This window comes from Phalacrocorax aristotelis, chromosome 5 (genome assembly GCF_949628215.1).
Source record: "Phalacrocorax aristotelis chromosome 5, bGulAri2.1, whole genome shotgun sequence".
In the NCBI taxonomy this organism is placed as follows: Eukaryota; Metazoa; Chordata; class Aves; order Suliformes; family Phalacrocoracidae; genus Phalacrocorax; species Phalacrocorax aristotelis.
In genome coordinates, this window is record NC_134280.1 from 54,967,396 (window position 1) to 54,986,586 (window position 19,191).

Below are 19,191 nucleotides of genomic sequence, written 5' to 3' on the forward strand. Positions count from 1 at the left end.
TGCTTGTGACCGGCCACCAACTGGAGTTAACTCTGTTCACCACAACTCTTTGGGCCCGGCCATCCAGCCTGTTTTTTACCCAGAGAACAGCACATCTGTCCAAGCTATGAACAGCCAGTTTCTCCAGGAGAATGCTGTGGGAAACAGTGTCAAAGTCTTTACTAAAGTCTAGGTAGACTTTGGTAATTCCACAATGAATTTTGGCATTTTGGAAAGCAAGAAGACCACGTTTTATTTTAATAATCTTTTTCAAAACTGAAGGTTTAGGTAAGTATTTTTAGATGGATGCTGTCAAGAAGTCTTTTTAAATATCTGCTATGGTATGAATATTCATAAAATCCCTTGTATTTTATTTCTCATTTACAGAACTATGCTTTGTACCTATACTCTTCTGCACTTAATACATTTTTGAACAGTTTTCTTTTTGGGCCTCTAGTTTCAGCCCTTTTCACTGTTAGCCTCTCACATTTTTAGCAGAAGGCCACAGTGTCTGGTCAATATCTGATTTTCGCAGATGTCATTTAAACAAAAAAGTAAAGCACACATTGGAACTAAATTTTATTAAAATCCATAATTTTGTCATTAAATGACTTGCAAGTATTTCTTTATAAAGCATCTTGTAGCATTTGTAGCGCTGCAAAATAGTGCTTTTATTTTCATCAAAATAGGACTTACTAATACAACTTTGAGACTTCTGAGAGGTGCAGTCTGACTCTTTCAATTGCAAGACTTCCCTCTGGAGAGAGTTGGTTACTTTGCTAGAGGAACTGAAGTTACAGGGGGACAATTAGTGGCAGGCTTTCATCAGTTCAGTGTTGCTTGTGGAAAGGCCAGTACAGAACTACTGCTAACAAAGAAAACTTAGATCTTTTGGGGTTTAGATTTTTGATATTGGAAACAGCGTAGATGCTTCTATCAGAAACACCCATGCTCTTACGGTAAGACTTGGAATAGGAGCCAGGCAGCTGCAGTGTGGGGTGAGGTTACACAAAACAGATGATGTTGGTGCTTGTTCTCTTACCTGCCAAATGAACATGCTGCTACCTCAGTGGCTGTTGCGCTTAACTGACTCCATTTCATACAGTGTGTGACTGTAGTACAGCTGTAGCTGAGTACTCGTTACCCTCCTTAGAGGAAGTTGGCTAGCTTGTCTCTGTATGTAACGGTTCCACTTCATTTGCTCTGTGTATTTTGTGTACACAGCAGTCTTAACTTCTGTGGGGTTTTTGTACACTTGGTTAACCTGGAGTGAGGGTTGGAGCTTTTGGGGTTTTTTTTACAATAAATCATAACCTTCCTTTTAGGGGTTTGTTTTGTGGTTTGTTTTTTTTTAATTTTCTGTCAGAATGGTCATATAGCTAATATAATGGCAAGCATTTGTTCAAATTTGCTGTCTAAAGGGAGTTTGTGTTGATGATTTCAATGAACTTGGCTGTCAATAAAGAGTAAGAATTTATTCTCTGCAGAAGAGTTGGGAAATTGCTGTTTCCTATTCTTGATATGCATGTTTTCATCTCACATGGGTAAGGTGAAGGCACTGTGAAATGAAATGGTCTTCTATTTAGAAGTTACAGTTGTACAGAGCCATGCCCTCATCCTGAAGCTACAGCCCCTACCACCTCTTATCAGCCAGCTGAGCTTACACTGCTGATAGTTCAAGCCAGCCTGCACTGGAGCAAGTGAGCTGCAGCTCGTCTTTGGTTTTGGGGACTGACTGTTGGTGGAGGGGACCCTTGAAAAGCAGAGATGAATAAAGGGGACTTTGCTTGGAGCAACTCTAGTTTGAAGCTGTGTTGGTTTGGGGTTTTGGGGTTCCCCCCCCCCACCCTGCAAAAAATATATAAAAACCTTATATCTGCCTCAAAACATCATTTCACTGTTAGAATCATCATCAAAACCTATAGGCAAATAAATTTAAGATAAACATCTGCATTGCAATCTGTTTCTTGAAGAGGAGCTAAGTTTGCAGATGTTTTACATGTCTATAACCCTGAGGCCAATGCCAGTACACATTCCATACAGCAGTATGGTGAAACTCCTGGAGTGAATTATTGCCCATGTAAACTTCTAAGGTCCTGTTACTTCCCAGAATAAGGGATAACTGCATCTATTATTGCGCCTGACCTGGGAATTCACCTCATACCCTTTCTCAATCTAAGAGTTACTTAGATTGTGAAATGCCTGCATTGTGGAACGTTTCCAGAATGTATCTTGCATTTATAGATATTTAGACACAAGGGGAACCAGTTTGAGTTTGCTTTTTAGCTTAACTATACCAGAACGTACAAACCCAGAAAATGGCCTCCCAGGGGCCCCTGTATGGGTTATGTTTACCCAGTGTGCACATGCAGCCTGTTTTTGTGCTAGGCCAGAAAGGAATATTCTCTTCAAACCCTTCTGCATGCCCAGAGACAGTTTGCCTATTTCTGTTGCAAAAGCAGCGGTTTTGGCTGCAGCTTGTTTCTGTGGGCCAAGGGCTGTGACCCAGAAAGCAGGCCAAGAGGATACGGGAAAGCAGGGCTCAGGCGGTTACCTGCTGCAGTGCAAGGCTGGTGCTTCATCGCAGTTGCCACCACTGTTGTCACTTCTTCCCTTAAGCTCAATTCTTGTTTGAAGTCCAGCGATGCCTGAGGAAGTTAGCTGCTGGTGCTTTATTAGCTGAGTTTGCTACTGCACCTCTTCTACCTCACACCTCTGCCCTTCAGCAGCTACTTGTTTAAAGCAACAGTTGTGAATGGGGCAATTACATGTACCTCTTCTGCAGAGAATTTACAGAAGCTCTCTTAGACTTGTTAAATCATGTGTGAGACCACACAATGGGGAGACATTCTGCACATTCATTCTGCAGTGCAACTGCACTCAAACGTAGAGCTTTCTGCAGGGGTAACAGTTGTGTCAGTTGTTACACAGGGAAGCAAGCAGGCTCCCAAGCAGAGAGCACAGTGGGTGCTCAAACTGAACCATGTCAAGAGGGCCTGACAGTTGATATATCGATCTTAAAATCTAGCAGAGGCAGAGTTGCGGCTGTATGGATCTGAACTTCCCCTTAGATAAAATGTTTACTGCTGCATCAAAAACTCCTCTTAGTTTAGCCCACCTGAGCCCCACTGAGCCACTGTTGCAGCAGGATGGCTGGAAGTCCTTCGAGAGGATCCATGAGAGCGAGCAAAGGCAGGATGAACCAGTCAGGCCTTCCTTATGGTGGCAAGTATGTTTGTTGTCTTAAAGCATTATCAGCAGGGATGGAAGTGCATGTGGTTCACTTTGCAATGGAGTTAAGAGCAACACTTCACATTTTCCAGTCCATCAACTCCAGGATCCATCTTGCCATCCCAGCACTGGGAATTTCACTTAGCAGTTGCTGCAGCCATTCTGGTAATGCAGCTGAATGTTCTGTGTGCACAGACACAGACCCAGCCTTGTGCTTCAGTGTACAGTGCAGATGATCAGGCACCTCCTCCAAGCTCTGTCCAGCCCAAGAGCCAAACCAAAGTCACACCCTTAAGCCAGCTGTAACACTTGAAGCACACACTTCAGTCTTTTCAGGCAGTTTCTCAGCCTGCTTGTTATGAGAAGCAAATAAGCCTGTGGCCAGCTGAAGAAGCACCGCTTGCTTTGTTAAAAATTGTGTAACAGGAGTTATGAACTTCCAGTAAGGACAAGGACAGGCTTACCGTAATGATTTCCCTGTTGAAAGTGGGGGGGGGGGGGGGGGAATTCCCAGTCATGGGTATCTTTTCCAGTTTCCTCTTTTGAGGGGTTTGAATTGCTTATAAATACCCTCTCTGAGTCTGAGAGCACACAAGACAAGCTTCATCTCCCTTGGGTTTGCCTTTCTGCAGTGGTGAGTGATATTCTGAATCTGTGAGCTATATGCAGTGTTTTTAGCTTGTATTTGGGAACAGGACTAATGCTTTAGCATGTAGGGCTTCTCTGAATTCATGATAGGAGCAGTAGGGAATGCTAAAATGCAAGTTTCTCATGTGTGTCTGCCTCTTTTGTGGAGTTTTTAGCTGAGCATGTGGTCACACAGAGGGCATCACCAGTCCTTGTGGGGGGAGAAGCAGGTTCCTAGGCTAGCCGTCAGCGCTGGGGCAGCTGCCCCGGGCACAGCTGTGGGTGTGATGGATGCTATGTCAGCAGTCTCTCAAAGGTGCTCTAGAACTGCTCATCTCTCTGTCTGACAGCTCCGTGTGAGGCTTGGGCCAGGAACCATGAGGCTTTATGTCTGCCTCGTGTTGCTCTCCCTTACTCTATGTGCAAATGCTGACATGCCACCGTTACGCCGAGGTGCAGAATTTGTCCGGGATGCTGTGGGAGGTAAGCTGCTGTTACCACAGGCCTTTCTCTCAGGAATCCCCTCCCCGAGCACATGTTACCAGTAGTCAATGGACACAGTCCTCAGAGCTGGGAGCTCTGCAGCTTGTCATGAGGCACCCCACTGGTTCCTGCTGCTGGAAGAGGGCCTTGATAAGCCCCCACGGGCCTTTTCCATGGGCACACCCCTGTGCAAAAGCTGATGTGGAGAAGTGCCTCTCTGTGTTACTGCTCCTCGGGCCTTTGAGCTCCTGGCTGAAATGGTACTTAACTGTTTCTGGGATGACTCTTTAAAGTCATCATCATCTGTGTTTCTCTGCTTTCTTCAGGGGCATGGGATATGTACAGAGCATACAGGGACATGCGCGAGGCAAATTTTAAAGGTGCCGACAAGTATTTCCATGCTCGTGGGAATTATGATGCTGCCCAAAGAGGACCTGGCGGTGCTTGGGCAGCCAAAGTGATCAGGTAATGGAGTGTATTTGGCTTGTTAGCAGTGAGTTAATAGGGATCCAGGCATTCCAGTTAAAGTCCTGTTTGACTTGTGCTCAGCTTTTGACCTAGGACAGTGGAGGGGAGGTGAAGCACTTAATGCCTGAACAGCCTGCCTCTATGGGAACGGTGCCTCCTCCCACATGAGCCTGAGGCTTTCTATTTGTCCTCCCCAGGAACCCAGATTCCTTATCTCTGTATGTCTGGTGATTAGGAACTCGCTTTCCTTGTCGGTTTGTTTCCTGACATACCAGTTACAGATACCACTGTGGTCCTCAGACAAGGACTGTATACGTGCTTGCTTTGGAAAGCCTTTGGGAAGTCCTGTGAAAAAGCTAGTTTTAGACAAGTGAGGAAACCAACACAAAGTGGAGCTAAATGCCAGTTGGTTCAGGTTGCCTTTTCTCCTGCTAGTGACGCCCGGGAAAAATGGCAAAGCGACCTGAGCGGCCGAGGTGACGAAGACACCCAGGCTGACATAGAGGCCAACAACTGGGGCAGAAACGGCGGGGATCCCAACCGCTATAGACCCGCGGGCCTTCCCGAAAAATACTAACGCCAACCCCCACCCCCCCCGAGGCCTCATCTCTGCTCCCCAGTTAAACCTCTTCTGTGCAGCCGAATAAAGAAATTCTCCTGAAAACCGCCTCCGGCCGCTGCTTTTCCTTCGGGGGTGGGGATCTGAGGTCGCAGCGCTGGCCCCGAGGGCAGCGGGTGGGGTGGGAGGGCGAGAGGTCCCCGTCGGCGCCGTCAGGGCACCACGGGGGGCCACCGGCACTGCCAAGGGGCGGCGGAGGGTGTCTCCCTTGGCCCCGGCACCCGGGGCCCGCTTGCCGCGGCGGCGGGCGGGGCCCGGGGCGGCCGCCGGGCGCTGCCGCCGGCCTCCCGCCGCCTCGCCCCGGCAGGGGGCGCTGTGGGGCGCCGCCGGGCGCCTCTCTGGCCGCCGCCGCCTCAGGGGGGCCGGCGCAGTTGTGGCGGCGGCGGGCCGCCATGGACCGTAATCCGTCACCGCCTTCCAGCGAGGCGGAGGAGGAGGAGGGCGACGCGGTGGGGAATACGGTGTACAGCAAGCACTGGCTGTTCAGCGTCCTCACCCGTCTCATCGAGGTGCGGGCCGGGGGCGCCGTGAGGGGAGAGGGCGGCGGGCCCGGTAGCGCGGAGCGCCTGGTGGGCGCCGTGCCGCCCTTACTGCGGCCGGGGACACGCGCGACCCGCCGGTCTGCTACTCGCGTAGGGTTTTTTTAAACCGTGACGGAAGCGATAGGTCGTTGTTAGCGTTCTGTGGGGTCTCTCGGTTGTAGCTCACGTCCCGCCGCTCCCCCTCTGCCCCACCCCCCGCCCCGTTTCTCTCAGATCATTAGCCCGGAGGAGATGGAGCCCGCCGTGAGCCCCGAGGGGATCCAGGTGGAGCTGGATGAAGAGATGGAGAATGACATTTGCAAAGTGTGGGACATGTCGATGGACGAGGTAGGAGCGGTGGGCGGGAGCCTGTGCGGGCCGAGCGTCTCTGGGGTGGCGGGAGGCGGGGCGGGGCTGGCGGGGCTCGGCCAGCTGGCTGCTGGCGGTGGCATTGCATACTCTCCGGTTTGGCCGACGGTGCCCTCTGAGTCTTAGGCAGGGCAGGCGTGGTGGCTCGGCACCAAGCAGGCTCGTCAGGAAGGTTGCTTTTCAAGGTGGGCACGTACTTTGTGTGCACACTCCTAGGGCCAGCACTAGTTTGCAGCAGCAGGCCTTCTGTTGCATCCTAGCTGCTGGAAGGCGTGCTGCTGTTTGAGAATATAAAGCAGAGCTGTATGTAAGTGTAAGAAACGAGGTGGTCTGTCAGAACTTCCCCCAGGTGTCTAATGGATTGTGGGGGGGCTATTACATAGGGTCAGCTGGCATAAATGGGGCTGTATTCACACCCGCTGGTTTTCTGTATTGTATGCAGGGTTGAACCAAAGCTCGGAGATGTTAGAAGGCAGTACCTTAGATGCAGCTGAAATCAACTTGGGCCATCTCTGAACAGGCAACTTTTCATCTAGCAATTGTAATGTGTCCTGCTAGTCAACATTGTTTTTTCTGGTAGATAAGCAGCCTTTTAAATTTTAGCTACAGACTCACAATGGCAATCTAACAACTTTTTGGTACTTTTCTTGACATTCTCAAATGCTGGAAGTATATCTCAAATATGAGACATATGTTTTTAAAAATTATTATTATAGAATCATTAAGGTTGAAAAAGACCTCTATTATTTTATTCTCTGGCTGTTTGATAGATATTTTAAATAAACACAGAAGATGTGTCCTTTACTCCCAAATCAAGGACAAATCTTGTGGTCTAATGTTGTAAAATTAAGTGGAGATTTCTTCTTTTGTGTGCTCTGATCAAGTGCTAATCGTAATCCCTCCCCTTGTTTCTTTTTGTATGTGTGGATGATGTCACTGTCTGAAAACATGGTATTTGCTGAGTTCCGACTGACCCTCTATGGACACAGAGAGCAAAAGAAGCTAAATGTGACTTTTTAGCTCATTACATAGCAAATCACTGGTGTCCAGAATGGCCGTAGGGGCTTGCTCATCTTCTCTCTTTGAAAAGCAAGGATTTTTGGTATGAACTGTTGGGAAGTAACTGATCTGTTGTAGCGAGTTGGACATCTCTTTGATCCAGTCCTTGTGCAGTGAGAAAAGGCTTGATTTTGCATTTGGAAATTGTAGAAGTCTGTTTACTTATCCATTCACTTTCTCCACAGGATGTTGCTTTATTTCTTCAGGAGTTCAACGCCCCCGATATATTCATGGGAGTTTTTGCCAAGTCAAAATGCCCTCGCCTTACTGTAAGTACAGGCTGTCAAAAAGCTGTCCCATACTAATAGCAATAGTAGATAGCTCTGTACATGCATTTGCACATATCTCCCTCCTCCTCCTGTTGCATGTTTAAATAGGTTAGAGGAATGAGGAAAAAACACAAAGTCAAATTTTAAAATGCTTTTTTGCAGTGTTTTTAATGTGGTCAAGGTAAGGACAGGGTGAACACTGAGCAACTGCAGTCATGGACATAACAGACTCAACTTGGGGAAATTAATTAAATGTATCACCAATCAAATCGGAGTAGGACAATGAGAAATAAACCAAATCTAAAAACACCTTCCCTTCCACCCCATCCTTCTTCCCAGGCTCAACTTCACTCCCACATTCTCTACCTCCTTACCTCAAGTGGTGCAGGGGGATGGGGAACAGAGGTTGTGGTCAGTTCACCAGACCTTGTCTCTGCCACTCCTTCCTCCTCACACTCTTCCCCTGTTCCAGTGTGGGGTCCCTCCCATGGGAGACAGCTCTTCACGAGCTTCTCTAATGTGGGCCCTTCCCATGGGGTGCGGCCCTTCAGGAAGAGGCTGCTCCAACGTGAGTCCCCCGTGAGGTCACAGGTCCTGCCAGCAAACCTGCTCCAGCATGGGCTCCTCTCCGTGGGGCCACAGGTCCTGCCAGGAGCTTGCTTCATCATGGGGTCTTCTCACAGCCTCCTTCAGGCACCCACCTGCTCCAGCATGGGGTCCTCTACAGGCTGTGGGTGGATATCTGCTCCACTGTTAACCTTCATGGGCTGCAGGGGGACAGCCTGCCTCACCGTGGTCTTCACCACAGATTGAAGAGGAGTCTGCAGGGTTTTTCCTCTTATATGTTCTCACTCTTGTCTTCTAGCTGCTGTTGCACAGCAGTTTTTTGCCCTTCTTAAATATGCTATCCCAGAGGCACTACCACTGTTGCTGATGGGCTCAGCCTTGGCCAGTGGCACGTCTGCCTAGGAGCAGGCTGCCGCTGGCTCTATTAGACATGGGAGCAGCTTCTGGCATCTTCTCACAGAAGCCACCCCTGTAACCCCCTGCTACCAAAACCTTGCCACGCAAACCTGTAACAGCTGGCTTTTTTTCCTTGTTACTTGTTCATGATTATTGAACAGAAATGGCCATGTATTTGTTTAGTCAGACCTATAAAAGCAACATTAGCAGTTAGGAACTGTTAGACACCAGTACTTAATGCTTTGTTTTTTTCTTCCCCCTTTGTTTTGATATGACTGTTTTACAGATTGTACTACACAATGCACTGGCATTTAGGATCCAAGATAGGGTTTTGAAAGGTACTCAGTGTTGGTATAAATTCCCTTTCTCTGAAGTTACTTCAGAGCTTTACTTCAGGAGAAGAGTAGAGACATGTAACACTTTGAAAGTTCAGTACCTTGGCCTTTGAAGTACAACAAAAATCTGGAAGTCAGTGCAAATCGGCTGTCACAGCTACGTTTGTGAAATAGCGTCTGCTAGAGCATCTGCTGAAATTTAGCAAAGGTAATAGAATGTTAACAAAAAAGATAACCTTGAGTGGTGGGGGTTGATTGCCAGCTTAAAGTTGCTGAAAGTGAGCGATTCCCAGGGCATTCTGTGTTAGCACCAGCCACCCACAGGTGTTTCAGAGCTCTCACACCCCCCTTTATAGGATTGTGCATCCTTTTATTGATGGTCTAGGCATGAATATCCTAATGGGATGCACTGCTTTTGGTTTTGTTTTGTTTATTTTTTAAATCTCTGCAATCAGAAAATGGGCTTTGCTGGAAGCTTGTATTAAGACCCCTTTCTTTTGGGAGGAAGTGAATCTCTGTGAGGGTTGCGCTTACATGGGGACATTTTTGTTCTTAGGACTCCTTATTGCTTCAATAATAGGGATGCCAGATTAGCTTCAGAACAGTATACATAGGATATGCAAGGAAAGTTGATTTCAAGGTGTATTTGCTTTTATGGAACACTTTAACATGGAAATATCTGAAAAGTACCAATCATGAGTATATTTTAGGCTAGTCTAATAGCATCCTGTAGAAAGAATCTGTATCTCTGTCTTGAAAGTGGTAGGTCATAAGAACTTGGAAATCAAACTTGAAAACATCTTCAAGCCTTTCTTACTTTTGCCTTATGGCTGTGGAAATAAAGTTGTGAACTGTGTTGCAGTTGCTTCATTATACTGTGTTTTGACTTTTCAGGAAATCTGTGTGGGAATATTAGGAAATATGGCCTGTTTCCAAGACATATGCATGTCCATTAGTAAAGATGAAAATCTTGGGTAAGTGTATATGTGCTTTATACATGCATGAATACTGCTCTTATGGACTCACAATCATGAAATATATGTCATAGAAGGAACTAAGTTTGGCTGCCATGCCTCGTCTTCATTCACACCTTTTTGGCTGACCGTAGTTGTGGGAGAAGTGTTTAGTGAAGGAAAAAGAAGGATACAGACCACTATTTTTTTGTTTTGTTTTTAATCAGCAGTCAAGTTCTTGAGCCCTTAATTTCTAAGTTTGGCAATCCTGAAACATTGGTAATGCATGCACAGTCAGAAAAAGCTGGTTTTAATCTTGGTACATGACTGCAGTTTTGAAATTAACCTTTTTATAACTTTTTTAAACAAACATGGTTTTTATTGGAGCTTAAATTAGAGAGAGATGGATTTGATGGGTGGACTGTTTGGTAGATGAGGAATTTGTTGGATGGTGGCATCCAGAGGATAGTGGTCAATGGCTCAATGTCCAAATGGAGATCAGTGACAAGTGGTGTCCTTCAGGGGTCTGTACTGGGACCAGTGCTGCTTAATATCTTCATCAATGACATAGTGGGGTTGAGTGTACTCACAGCAAGTTTGCAGAGCTGCATCAAAAGAAGTGTGGTCAGTAGGTCGAGGGAGGTGATTCTCACCCTCTACTCTGCTCTGGTGAGACCCCACCTGGAGTACTGCGTCCAGCTCTGGGGCCCCCAGCACAGGAAAGACATGGACGTGTTGGAGTGGGTCCAGAGGAGGGCCACAGAAATGATCCGAGGGCTGGAGCACCTCTCCTATGAGGACAGGCTGAGAGAGTTGGGGTTGTTCAGCCTGGAGAAGAGAAGGCTCCAGCTGAGACCTGATTGCGGCCTTTCGATACTTAAAGCGGGCTTATAAGAAGGATAGGGACAGACTTTTTTTAGCAGGGCCTATAGTGATAGCACGGGGGTAATGGTTTTAAGCTGAAAGAGGGTAGATTCAGGCTAGATACAAGGAAGAAATATTTTCCAATGAGGGTGGTGAAACACTGGAACAGGTTGCCCAGAGAGGTGGTAGATGCCCCATACCTAGAAACATTCAAGGTCAGGTTGTTGGACAGGGCTCTGAGCAACCTGATCTAGTTGAAGATGTCCCTGCTTGCTGCAAGCGGGGGTTGGACCAGCTGACCTTTAGATGTCCCTTCCAACCCAAACCATTCTATGATTTATTAATCTAATCTTGCGTTTTCTCCTTAAAGCCAAGTGTTACTGCAACGTTTGTGTGATTCAGACTCTCCAACTCTTCTGGAAACAAGCAGGTAGGACATCTCAGAAATTAATGCATCGTTAGTGTAGTTCTGCTATGTTCTGAGGCCTGGGAATAAAATTGACAACTGGGTTCACTATTTTATTATCCTCTCACCCTATGTTTTTGTCATTTCTGCATTGTTCTGGAATTGATTTGCTGTGAGCTTAGATTCCTTTTCTGTTACATCATTCTCATTGTTTTGGATTTATACTTGTATAGCTAATATAAATGAATTGGCTTCTAATCTGTTAAATGGGCAATTCTTGCCTAGGTTGTTGTTAACTTGCCTCTCCCAGCCTGAGGTGGCCAATGTCTGGGTTGAGAGAATCCGAGAAAACCCTTCTGTATATGACTGTGTTTGCTTTATCATGTCCAGCTCTACAAATGGTAAGTTGCCAAAACAAGCTGGGAATTAGTGGATGTTTGCAGAAAAAAAAATGAGAACTGGATTGTGCAGTTTTGAAGACAGTTTTTTCATCTGGGAGTACAGAATTCCTTTAAAATAAATTAAGCCTCATGAATTTAAAGGACACCAAAATAAACTTGTCCTGCCTGTGCGGATTTATAAATATATGTAAAACCAACCAGAAAAGGACCCATAGAGGAGGAAGAAAGCTCTGCGGAGGAATAAAAATAAGTCTAATGGGAGAAAATTTTATTTTGCACAGTAAGGGAAGGGACATAGACCTCATTCAGGGATATACATAAGTCATTTTTGATCCTTGAAACAAGACCTCATTTAAATTTTTTTCAAATCGCATATGTATTTTCCATTTTTAAAACTACCATACTTGAAGAATGTGAACTGGAGGAATGATTCAGTTACTCTGAATGGCAGCAGAATACTGCACAGGATTTGGGTATGCAGTCAGTGGTACACAAATCTCTCTTAGCACTAATTTAGCAAAAACCACACTAAGCACCTAATCATGGAAATATTTTGAATAGCATTTATTTTTCATGTCCAACTCAATCATAACAGCAGTTATTATTTGTGTAGGAATACAAATAATTTAGCGTTTTCTATTTGGGTGGGTTTTTTTTTTAATGACAGTCGGAAATCCTGCTCTGTCCAATTGAAATCACAGACCTACGTAAGTAAAATGCAGATTGGCAGGTGTAAGGTTAGCAGAAAACTGCATATTTAGGGACAAATCTTGGAAAGTTTTACATTAGAAGCAGAGCTTATGACTATTCAGGAACCTGAAGTCTCTTTGCAGAGTAAAGTTCCTGCTTTATAAATGGCATGAAAAGGTAGCAGGTGTCTGTGAGCTTTCCAATGGTCCCTATTTATCAAACTCTTCATCTGATCTGTGCCACTAAAAGGAAATAAACATAGCAACCATTAGTAGGCCGTGAATGAAACTAGTATATTTCATCACTGAATTTACTCTAGATACCTCTATACATTTGCATTTTGTGAACTAATTTTTGCTCTTTGTTTTTAGTCTTGTTGAAATGTATACATTCTCTCTTGTGCAGTTGAATTGCTGGTAAAAGTGGGTGAAGTGGTGGACAAACTCTTTGATCTAGATGAAGAGCTAATGTTAAACTGGATTAAAAATGGCACTTGTCGGTCTGTGGGACCATCTGTAGATGATTCCCCTGAAGAAATTCCAGATTTTAAGATTGTGCCTTGTATACTTGAAGCAGCCAAACAAGTTCGGTATGTGAGTGTTCTTTCTGGTTTCATGGCTGGGGAGACTCCTTATGACCTTGTTAAGGCCTGTGTCTTGAACATCCTGGTTTCAGTGGGAGCCACGTAGTTCAACAGATTGCTAGAATACATTTCTCTGTACTTACCATTTGAAATGAGTCAACTAGTTTGTTAGCAAAGAGAACGGCTGTGATTGCTCTTAGTCTTCTGTGTGTCAAAAACGCACAGAATACAGACTCAGTAATCAGATCTTTCATTTGTCTGTTTTTTGTGTGTTCTATGTAGATCAGACAATCCTGAAGGACTTGATGTTTATATGCATATTTTGCAGCTCCTGACCACGGTGGATGAGGGTATTCAGGCTATCGGTAAGACACTTGAATTGCTATGTGTGATAGGAGCAAGAATGGCGGTAACTCCTACATCATCAGATATTTAATGGGGAGAAGAATAATTCACGTGCCTAGATTAAATTTGATGGGTTGGTGGGTTCTGTCTCTTTCTCAAGTGCAGGCTCCTGATGGAGGAAAAGAGACTTGGAGTTTGCTGTATGACCTCATTTGCCATGAACTGTGCCAGTCAGACGATCCACCAATCATTGTGCAGGAGCAGAAGACTCTATTGGCCTCTATTTTGTCTGTGCTGTCTGCTATGTTTGCTTCACAGACAGACCAAGAATACACCAAGATGAGAAAAAGCAAGTCATGCTCTTTTCTTTTGTGTTCACAATTGACTTTATGTATGTGGGGCGAAAGGTGGTTAATTTATTACTTTTTTATTAGAGATCAGTTATGAACACAGAATTCCATTATATGTTTGAATACAGTAAGGGTCTTTACTGGTGACTGTAAAAATCACAGCTAGCTCAACATTCGGTTGCTGGATAGCACTGAAGAGTTACCGTAATAGAATCTATGGATTCTATTCAGTCTTGTCCTTTGGGCACCTTATTATTGCAGAATTCATCTTTGCTAAAATATGTAGTCTTGATAGTAATTTTTTCTTTTTGGCAGAGGTAGATTCTTCACTTACTTAAATCCATCTTTATCACTTGTTACTTTTCAATCCACTGGCAAGTCTTTAGAATTAAAAGCCTATCTTGGCAATGTGAGTCAGGGTCATCTGCAGCAGAAAGACATTGTGTCGGTTTAGTTTATCCAATGTGATTATCTGGATGCAAATTTAACATACTAGCCTCTGTGAGTTACTACTAGAGACATTTTCATTCACATATTCGTTACTGCTGGCATATATTTTTTTGCAGCTACAGTTTAGCTTGCAGAAAAAAAGCTTTGTTTTTCCTATTGCATTTCCATTGCTTCTTTAAAATGGTCTTTGATAAAACACAATGCTATCAGAATATACATTCCTGTAGCTTTTTTATAAAATCTGTGGTGTGTTTCAAAATTCTAATGCCTTGAAAAGATGGGGAAAAATTTTCAGTGTTAGAACTTCCGTTTTCTTGTTACTTTATATTAGATATGCCTCTGATTGGGAGCTTGATTCGTATCTTACAATACATGGAGGGCTGTGGGAAGAGATCTGTTGATGACTCAAAGGAGCCCGAACAACAAGAGACTGGAAGGGCTGATCTAAACGAGGAGGATTTCCATTTAAAAATTTTGAAGGATATTTGCTGTGAATTACTTTCCAATATGCTTCAAGAACTGACCAAGGTAAGAATAACAGTTCTAAGAGGGGTTTCTGGAGGGTAGGTAAGAAAAAAGGCACTACTATTAATGTGAGCATTTTTCTGCAGAAGTGAAGTTGCATACTGGAAATTCATTACAGGATCAACCAGAAGGGGAGTAGCAACATGAGCAACATGTGTTAGATAGCAGGGACACAGGTTTTCTGAGCTGTATGCCTTCAGGGCCAAGATTCTGTATGATAAATTCTCTAGGTGTATGTCACCATTTCTTTTGAATGAAGGCCAATCTATGTAAGAAAAGGAAGGAGTATCAATATATAAACTCACCTTCTCAGCTGGACTTCTTTATTACAGGATCCTTCAGAGGAAGACACCTGTGATGTGTGAACTTTCACACCTTTTTGTATTAGCTATGTCTGGCATTCTCTGAGAACTGAGAGTGAAGCACATACTGTAGACACTGTGTGCACAATTTTGAGTTTGTTCTGTCAGGAGCTGTTCATGACATGCCAGTTGTATTTCATTTTATTTTCCAGGAAAATACGTTAGAAGGACTACACCAGGGTCATCTAAATGAACAGACGTGTTCCTGTGCATTTCAGAACCTCTTGCCTCTGTATTTTGCATCAGTGAGTATATGAGAAGGTCTTCAACAGGCTGAAAAAATAATACTTAGGTTGCAAGGCCATTCAGAATCAGGTGTAGAGGTAGGACAGAGTTACTCAGATACAGGTAATATGCCATTCTAGACAGTCTTACCCTCTCTGCCTCTTCTGGCTTACTTCAGCCAGAGCTTTGCCTAGATCATCAGCTGATACAAGAGTCAAGCTGTGCTGAAATTAATGCATGTCTGCAAACTTATGCTAGCTGAAAATTTGTCCTGTACATTTTTATAGAATAATTATTCTAAATATTTTTCATAAGGAGCTTTTCTTTGTGTACTTTTAAAAAATAAGAGTTTGGGGAAGTCAATAATGTTTCAAAATTTAGACCATCTGAAATTGTGAGGTTTAGGAAGAAGGTATCCACTGTGGAGCATTTTTCATTATTCTTTGTAGTGGCTGCTGCTGGCTGCTGTTGGTGGGAAGGTACAGGAGTAGAGAGACCAAGTATAAGAATTCTGAGTTCCGTGCAAGCTTTGTTTTGTTTTGCTTTTTCCTTTTTGTGTGTGTGTTTGCAATTTATTTCCAGGTGGAGAGTTTCCTTGAAGTTCTGCGTGAGGCTGACCAGACACTTGCTGACAACCTAGAAAAACGTTTCCCAAGCCTGAAGGTTGACGCCTAAGAATATACATGAAATGTTTTCCCTCTTTGGAATGGAGATTGTTGACTGTTTCATTACAATGTTTCAGAAATCAAGTTTTCAGTAAATGCAGGAGATGAGGCAACCTCCTTACCAACAGGTGGCTTTTAAGAAATGTTCCAGGTAGCCCTGATTAACCTAGGGTTAGTGTGGTCTGCATGGGGAAGGAAATTACTGTAAATTCAGTTCTGCATCTTCCATCCTGTTTGTTCTAGCGATGAGAGACTGTTGGTTTCTAATTGCTGTTCTGCAGCATAGTGTCCTTTGAATAACTCTTGATTCTGTGCTTTTCAACTGAAGTTGAAACAGCAAAATGAATGAGTGGGGTTTTTTTAACATGATGCTGGTTTCTTCCAAGTTGCTGCTGGCAAAAGGAGGATTGATCATCAGGAAATCCCAGGTGTCTTCTGCCTGGGGACCTTCAAACACCTGCTAAAACTGGAGTTAAATTACACGGAGTTCTTTTTTTTCTCTTTTAGATCATATCAATACCTTGAGCAGGTATTGTAACAGAAATGTTTCATCCTGCTCCTTTAAAATCTTCACGCTTCTTACATTGAAGCCTGTTCTGCACTGCAGCTGAGTTGTGGCATCTAGGTCCTGTGCAGTTTAAAGGATTTGAGAATATGGTTGCTAATGGTCTATGCTGCAGCTTCCAACCCTTGCAGCCAGTTACCCAGAGCTGGAGTTGTAGGGCAGGTTTGGGTTTAATCCGTGGCATACTTGCAAACTTTCTGCTTTTTTTAAAGCAGTCTGTACTTCAGATTAGGAAAGTAACACGTATCAGACAGTTCTTTTGTCATTCATGTGTCTTATGAATTATCTGTGAATGACATTAGAAATGCCATGTTAGCCTTGGTTTTTCAGAGGAGGTTAAGGTGTTAGGTAACTTGCAGTAAATTCAATCTACAGGCTTCTAAAAATCCCACTTTTAATTATGTTATGTTTTAACTGCATTGCATTTTTCGATCCCTTGCCTGCATGCAGTACAGTTCATCTTTTCTGTGCCTGAAAAGACAGTATATAGCAACACATCAGCTTCACTGTCTCTATAAATGAGGGTGGAAAACAATTGGTCTTTATTAGGTTTGGGTTGTAAATGAAAATGGGAACCAGAGCATAGAGAACAACTGAATACCATATACACGCATTCCCTGGCTCTCCAGCTTTTTATAGACTTTAAGTATTGTGCTGGGCCATGTTTTGTTTGCCCTGAGTTACCTGTACATGTGGTAAAACACAGTATGTGTATATGTGTATAGCCTTTTCATCCAAACTTCCAGTTGCCAGAAATAGTGTAATTTAATCGTTCCCTTGGGCTGCCGGCAGCATCTTAGATGTCGGCAGGGGTTTTAGCATTGCAAATATCTGACTTGTGTCACCAAAAAGAATTGCCATGGTTTCTATCGATTTTTGTATGCTATGTTTATTGGAGAAAACTGGTAACTGTGAATAGGATGACAGCATTTTTCATACTACTTTGACAGTTTTGGGATATTTTCTTAAACCTACGGATTTGTAATAAAGTTTCTTTTAAAAACCAAACCCTGTATGCTTTCCTTCATTCTTAAGTGTCAATTAAATTTGTTTTCTGAGCCACTGGCAGTGTCTGTTACTCTCAAGTATGTCATTTGTAAGGGGAAAATTAAACCTCCTCATAGTGTCAATGTCCTGTAAAATATGTTGTCCTTCATTGGATATTCATTTTAACTTTCTCCTGCTTTTTCTTAGTCATTTCTATGGTCTGGAAGTTAATGTCTCTCTCATCCAGTAGTTAACGTTTTTCTGAGCTTTGTTTGTCCCCATGTAGGTCATAAGTATCTTTATGATAGTCCACCATATTCAAGAATTGTTTCTGGTTTGTGTCTTGAAATTTGTTGAAGTTTTGCAGAAGTTGTTTAATGTACAAAAAAGCTGAGACACGATATGTGGCTTTATTTTGCTCCTTCTGCTTTTCAACACACAGCATCCAATATTGGCTGATTAATTGTTAAACGTATCACTAATTACAATAAGGAGATGAGATATATAATTTCCCTGATTAATTATTGCCTAAGCGGGATGATATCTAGTGCCTGTCATCTGGTAAAAAAATGGCTGATGTCAATAAGTGGGAAACCAGCTGGGTCCCATCCTCCCACTCTTCTGCAATGGAAGAAGCTGTAAAAAAGGGTCCACCAGCCTTGCTTGAGCAGAATGATAATTCAAGTATGGCGGGAGTGTTTAGCCTCGATAAAAATGGTGAAATGGAGACCGAATTCCCCCATTGCCCCAGCAAACAGCTGCTTTTGTGCAGTCTGTGCTGCCGTGGGTGGGGCAGCGCTGTCTTTAGGAGCAAAAGGCTGGTGCCAAACTGAATGCAAGGTAAATGCGCAATGTTTTTGGCATTCGGATGTGGGAGAAACTGTTTGCGGTAGCGGGTGAACAATGTGTTCAGAAATGGTGCGCATGTATTTCATCATCTTGCCGGCAGGGATCTCCCTTAGCCTGTGCTTTGTGAACATCTTGTCTGGGTTTTTTTTGGTGGTGTTGGGTTTTTTTGGGGTGTGGGGTTGGTTTGTTTCAGGTGGTTTGGTTTTTTTTTGATTCCGTCACCTAGGTGTGCTTTGACACAAACTGGCAAGCCAGATCTTTCTGGGCTTGTTAATTCAGAATGAATATCTATTTGTGCAAGCAGGTAAGCAGCTTTCTTCCAGTCCACAGATGTCATTATCTCCATAACATCTTCCTTTGGGGGAAAAAAGAAAAGTACTCGTCATTGCTTTGTGCAGAGCTCTGAATAAGAAGTGGGTATCTGAAGCACTGAACTGAAGTAACAGAAATGCGGTCCTGCTTGGACAGAGCTGGATGTGAATTGTGGCATGAGTACACTTAGAAAATAGAGGTCGAAATCAGACTGGAAGGCCTGGAAGACTTCATAGATCCATACAATAATTTCATTTAAAGATAGGATTCTAACATTATTTTGACTCATGTTTTATGTACATTTGGCATATCTGTCCAACATATAACTTCTTCCTGATGGGGCAAAGAAACAAAACCAAAGAAACTTGGTGTGTAGAGAAAAATCAATTAGAATACTTCATCCGCTCCCTTGATGGCGTGAGGACATTGTTGCTGCTGTTCATATCCTAATGCTTGCCCAGTATTCACGTCACAAACCTGTTCTTTCTGGTACTAAACCATGAAACCTCATATGCTGGGAAGTTCTTTTCTATGCTTTTCCACATTCAGGTCACTCTGCTTTCTTAATTTTCCATCATTACATGTTTAGTTCATGTTGTCTTAATAACTGCTACGGTGATTCCTTTGTAAGATTATGTACTTCTAGTATTGACCTTATAATTACCTCTGGCTGTAACTAGGCTGAATGTAAAAAAAAAATTACAATCTTTATTTGTAATTCAACCATCTTCATAGT

At 43.6% G+C, this 19,191-nt stretch overlaps 2 protein-coding genes across 2 annotated transcripts; both read left to right on the forward strand.

Moving 5' to 3' along the window:
• The first annotated feature begins 3,758 nt into the window (after positions 1-3,758).
• On the forward strand, positions 3,759-5,452 carry LOC142057125 (serum amyloid A protein-like). The gene is made up of 4 exons (XM_075092597.1): positions 3,759-3,844; positions 4,188-4,320; positions 4,647-4,785; positions 5,224-5,452. Exons 2-4 carry the CDS (start codon positions 4,215-4,217, stop codon positions 5,363-5,365), a joined length of 387 nt encoding a protein of 128 aa, XP_074948698.1. The 5' UTR covers positions 3,759-3,844; positions 4,188-4,214; the 3' UTR covers positions 5,366-5,452.
• Positions 5,453-5,725: 273 nt separating this feature from the next.
• Positions 5,726-17,315, forward strand: SAAL1 (serum amyloid A like 1). Its single transcript, XM_075094650.1, has 12 exons — positions 5,726-5,916; positions 6,163-6,276; positions 7,542-7,625; positions 9,818-9,897; positions 11,111-11,170; positions 11,432-11,547; positions 12,643-12,826; positions 13,103-13,185; positions 13,326-13,514; positions 14,297-14,493; positions 15,005-15,097; positions 15,660-17,315. The coding sequence occupies exons 1-12, from the start codon at positions 5,800-5,802 to the stop codon at positions 15,750-15,752; spliced, it is 1,410 nt and encodes a 469-aa protein (XP_074950751.1). The 5' UTR covers positions 5,726-5,799; the 3' UTR covers positions 15,753-17,315.
• Positions 17,316-19,191: the final 1,876 nt, after the last annotated feature.

Coding starts and splice junctions, on each gene's coding strand:
- LOC142057125 (XM_075092597.1), top strand. CDS start 4,215: ATGAGGCTTTATGTCTGCCTCGTGTTGCTCTCCCTTACTCTATGTGCA. Junction 4,321..4,646: donor TGTCCGGGATGCTGTGGGAG/GTAAGCTGCTGT, acceptor TGCTTTCTTCAG/GGGCATGGGATATGTACAGA. Junction 4,786..5,223: donor TGGGCAGCCAAAGTGATCAG/GTAATGGAGTGT, acceptor TTCTCCTGCTAG/TGACGCCCGGGAAAAATGGC.
- SAAL1 (XM_075094650.1), top strand. CDS start 5,800: ATGGACCGTAATCCGTCACCGCCTTCCAGCGAGGCGGAGGAGGAGGAG. Junction 6,277..7,541: donor GGGACATGTCGATGGACGAG/GTAGGAGCGGTG, acceptor CTTTCTCCACAG/GATGTTGCTTTATTTCTTCA. Junction 14,494..15,004: donor TGCTTCAAGAACTGACCAAG/GTAAGAATAACA, acceptor TTTATTTTCCAG/GAAAATACGTTAGAAGGACT.